This window comes from Pyxicephalus adspersus, chromosome 10, assembly GCF_032062135.1.
Source record: "Pyxicephalus adspersus chromosome 10, UCB_Pads_2.0, whole genome shotgun sequence".
Classification (NCBI taxonomy): domain Eukaryota; kingdom Metazoa; phylum Chordata; class Amphibia; order Anura; family Pyxicephalidae; genus Pyxicephalus; species Pyxicephalus adspersus.
The window spans coordinates 5,718,654-5,723,559 of NC_092867.1; the positions used below are offsets into that span (position 1 = coordinate 5,718,654).

Below are 4,906 nucleotides of genomic sequence, written 5' to 3' on the forward strand. Positions count from 1 at the left end.
ATACAGTATATAAATGTGTTAGTTGAGTATTAGTGGCCTTGCTATTCTGGCTCAAAATCTTGAGCGCAACCTTGATGAAGTTGACTCATTTTATCTGGTCATGTGTGACTGTAGTCATGAATTTAATTAGCATTATTCCACATTTAGGTTGTAACTTCCAGGAATCTGTCATCTTCAAACTTCAGTCCCAGTAAGCGATCTTGCTTCATCATCCATGGGTTCCTTGTTGACGGCTACGAGCCCTGGATTGTGGAAATGTGTAAGGTAGGTCTCAGAAATGGTCCAATCATGCTGGGTCCCTCCACAGATATGGCACATTCAGAATGATGTTATTTTTTTCTCAGGCGTTGTTCCAGGTGTCTGATATGAACTGTTTCAGTGTGGACTGGAGTAATGGTGCTCACGCTTTTTATACCCAAGCTGCCAATAATGTTCGTGTGGTTGGGGCCGAACTGGCTTCTTTTATTGACTCTCTTCTGGTGAGTAGAATTCTAGGTTTTTATAGTTTTTTAAATGCATTCATTCTTGCATTGTTATATGAGTTGAACGTGTCTTGTAACACATTGAGGGGGTAATGTGTAGGAATAAAGAGAAGCTGTCCTGTTGGAAATGGGGAAGGGGTTCAACTGGCTTGTCATCTAATCCTGACTTACTACTTGATCAATCACCAACCTGGCACTGCCCGGACTGGACTTTTCCTGTCTGGTTGTTCATGTTAGTGGGTTTATGCTGTATAGAGGATGATTGTCCAAGACTGTAACAGTTGCCAACCACCTAGAAATGTTTAGGTTGCTGTTGTATGGAGATCATAATTTAATTCACACTCAGAAATGTATGCAAGTAAAGCATGCCAGGGAATGTCTTACGTTCTGCATGACCGTCCTCATTTCATGGTTTTGCCACTCACCCGCAACAAATACATTACTACAGGAGTTGAAAATTGTGCATTACTTGTCATTCAGTGACTTCTAGGATTTAAAAAATAAACAAATGGTCAATTATGATTTATATTTTCTATGTTGACTTCTCTTCCAAATAAACCCTCACCCAACCAGTTCAGATGATTTCAGGCCGGGGAAGTCAGGTGACAGTCAAAATTTTTGTCTTTCAGGAAGCAGACTACCCCCTTGCTGACATTTATCTCATTGGTCACAGTCTGGGGGCGCAGGTTGCTGGGGAAGCTGGGAAGCGAAGGCCTGGAATAGGGAGAATCACAGGTATTTTATCTAAATGTAATACTTCTAAAATAGCTAATAAAAAAAAAAAAAAAAATCTATGGATGGAGGTAAATGGTTGATTTCTTAACTGACAAGCTGTGATGATCAGTTGTCTATAGTTTGGTCATATAGTACCCATGTTTGTGTGTGTCTGGACTGTGTTGATTCTGCACAGGTGGTTATCAATGCAATGTTATCTAATGAGAGCTCCTGGTTATCACAAAAACTTGTGACCTTTGTTACTGAAAGTGTGAAGGTGGAGACCCTCACTAAGGGTTTGAGGATCTCCTACACCAGTGTTTCTCAGTCATGGTTCCTCCAGAGGTTGCTAGGGGTTCCTTGAACAATTGGCAATTTGTGCCTCAAGTCAGTTTACAGACTCCAATGATCTTTTTGGCTATATGTAAGGGTGAAATTCTTCCCAATGACCGGCAATGTAAGAGACATTCTTACCAATGACCACCACGCTAATATATTGTGAGCTGTGAATAAAGTAACCATGGCAGGGGTTCCCTGAGGACCTGAAAGTTTTTCAAGGGTTTCCCCATGGTAAAAAAAAAGAATGCACAAGTCGAGAAATTGTCATTAGGCTGGTCTGATTTTTGGCAGCATTGTCAAATTGCCTTTTCACACTTGGTAGGGTAGAGTTGGCCATTTTACAGCAATTTTCCTAAATGTTATCAGAAAAATCTGCCCCAAAGACCTCTGTAAGGTCAACCTTATTTGGTGTCTGGGTTATTTAAGTGTCAAGTATTCTCAATTCTCTGCTTCCCCACTGTAGAACCAGTTCACCTGCAGCACCCCTTTCATGTGATCAGGTAAGCTTACTGGGACTCTTCTCCCAAGTATTGTATTTCTCACAGGGTGCACCAACTCTGGTATATTATAGGTCTGGATCCAGCTGGGCCATACTTCCAAAACACACCGCCTGAAGTTCGACTCAACCCCGAAGATGCTGTCCTCGTTGATGTCATCCACACTAATGGCTGGTCTTTGCACAGTTTTGGTATTGTATATATAAATTGCTGTTCATCACCATGCCTTTGTCTTCCCTCCCATATTTGTTGTACTTTTGATTAGTAGGTTAGAATTTGCCATCGTTATAGCATGAACATAGTAAATAAAGTAATTTCACCCAATGTATAAATCTACAGTCTTGATCAAAGCCTTTGAAGGCTCTACAATGGCTGTGGAATTGTGCATTACTTATTTTATCTGTTGCCTAGTGGGTAAGTCTTCAGCTCTATGAAATTGCATTCAGAAAGCCAAATCGTGCCCCCTACCCCTCCCATATGAAAGACTCCACTACAATTAAGATTCATAACTCTGATTTGCAGTCCCCACAACTTGGTCCTGAAACACGTTTCTCCCTGGATATACACTTGCAAATGCATCCTTTAAACTGCTGTACAAGAATAGCCTGGTGGTGTTAAATGTCTCTTTAAAAATAAAAATCTGCTTTTTAGGCTTTGGCATGTTGGAACCTGTTGGTCATCTCGACTTTTACCCCAACGGAGGGCAGCTAATGCCAGGCTGTGAATCAATCCGTTTCATAATTGGCAACATTGATGAGATGCTTGATGGTAATCCTGAGCCTCGAACACATTCTAAACTTGGCTGTAATGCTGCACACTGCTAGAATCCTGATTGTCAAATTTGTTTACCAGAAATTGATCAAAAGATTACCTGTAACCATCAGAGGAGCCACCAGTATTTTCAGGAAAGTATTCTGCGACCTTATGGCTTCATCAGCTACCCAGCACCATCATACAGTGCCTTTCAAGAGGTAAGCTCACAGCTAAAAAAAAATCCATTTGTTATTGGGGATGAGGAAAAGGAACCAGATATATAATTTATTGCAAGAAATCATGAAAATTTTCATAAACCAACTTTACAAGTTATTTGCAAGAGCCCTGATCATGCACTAATATGTCCTGGTGGAGGGGAGCCTCTGGAATATGCCAAGCAAGAGAATTTTAAAAGCATAGGGTATTTCCATAAAGAAAAGTGATAGTGTCATATTAAAATGCTTGATCACCTGTGAGATTTTTAGTTCATTGCAAAAACCACAAACTATTGACTAAAATTGCTGGGATGTCAGGGACACGTGTCGGAGATGTCCTAGCTAAAAGATTTTCAGGTCACATTTCTGTGAAAAGGCTTTATCCAACTAGTTTTTATTTTATTTTTTTTTTTTCCCAGAAACCTTTCATGAAATTAGTCACCTGTCCAGACTCCTAGGGCCTGATTTATTGAAGCTCTCAAAGACTGGAAAGGATATACTTTCATCAGTGAAGCTGGGTGGTCCAGAAATCCTTGAATGTCCAAGCCCTAAAAGCAATTTGCCATTTGTTAGAAAATGTTTTCAATGTGTCCTGCAACAGATCTATTCTGGATTTGCTGGATCACCCAGCTTCATGGATGAAAGTGTATTCTCTCCATTCTTGGAGAGCATTAACAAATCAGGCTCCTTAACTGTAAAGCCTTTACAGACATTATTGGTGATTTGTCCCTTGTATAAGCCAACATTGGTGTAGCTGTCAATTTTGGTGATCTGACGTATTGGATTGTTAAATGATACACCCTATCCCATGACTTGTTAACCCTGTGGCATACTCGCCATTCAGCCTCTCTTATAGGGCAGCATGGGCTGCTGTAATGCAGTCTAGCTGATTTGAATCATTATTAAAGTGATCAAATCTATGGCTGGCCTTGGGACTGAGTTATGTGGACCTACCACTGGGAGATAGTGGAAGCTACAAATACTGAACTGTAATATAAATGCTGATTGACTGGATATAAAGTTGACTTCATGCCCCTGAGTAACTGATCCAAAAGGAATTCCTTTTCTTGGACCAGGTCAAAACTGCAGGTAACCATCACTGAAGGTGATGATTGTCCAGGACAAGAGGTGTGAAACCTGTAGAAGCGCTCTGTTAAATTAAACTAACCCTTTGGTGTCAAGAAGTCTACTTAGGTGTTGAAACTTAGAAATATTTGGTTGAAGGTGTCATTAAGTCTCTAGGATAGGAATGTTTCAGCTCAGAGACCATCATGGATGATCAATGGCTGGCTTTAGTTATTGTATGATAGGACTTCTGAAGGGTAGACTTCGTTATGAATTCTACTAACTAGAAGAGGATATATGTTACTAGAGTGTGAACCATGAAAATCTCATGTTATTCTACCTAATCAATTTAGTACTTGGACGGAATATAGTTTGGCTTTGGGTGTATAATAAATGAATCCCTGTTTGTCCCCATGATCTTTGTTCTGCTTTGCAGGGTGCTGGGTTCCCCTGCCATAATGAAAGCTGTGCCATCATGGGCTATTATGCTGATGTTTATACCCAAGACCCAACTACCAGCCAGACCTTTTACCTGAACACTGGAGATGCCAGGAGCATTGTATGTAAGTTCCTCAAAAACTGGTTTGAATTTTATCCTGCATTATATGCTTAAAATAAGAACCTAAAATGTGCTACATTGTGGCTGAAATTTGGACATCATATACATGTTGAATAATAAATATGTAAAGTATTTACTTCTCAAATGCCTGACAATCGGCACAGACTTCCTGTTATTCCCAGGTGCTCCAACTTTGACCATCCCTGGGAATCGGAAACCATATCTCACTTAATCACTGAGCGATACAGTACTGCAAGAAACTAAAATATTTCCTGAAGTCAA

General features: G+C 40.2%; 1 protein-coding gene across 1 annotated transcript in view; it reads left to right on the forward strand.

Annotated features, from left to right (window-relative positions):
* LOC140339530 (pancreatic lipase-related protein 2-like) overlaps positions 1-4,906 on the forward strand; it is a 21,186-nt gene that overhangs the window by 2,114 nt on the left and 14,166 nt on the right. Inside the window, exons 3-9 of the mRNA XM_072424272.1 lie at positions 148-264; positions 345-479; positions 1,112-1,217; positions 2,107-2,223; positions 2,684-2,800; positions 2,885-3,003; positions 4,502-4,628. Of these exons, the coding sequence (XP_072280373.1) occupies positions 148-264; positions 345-479; positions 1,112-1,217; positions 2,107-2,223; positions 2,684-2,800; positions 2,885-3,003; positions 4,502-4,628 (838 nt within the window). The remainder of the gene's footprint in view (positions 1-147; positions 265-344; positions 480-1,111; positions 1,218-2,106; positions 2,224-2,683; positions 2,801-2,884; positions 3,004-4,501; positions 4,629-4,906) is intronic.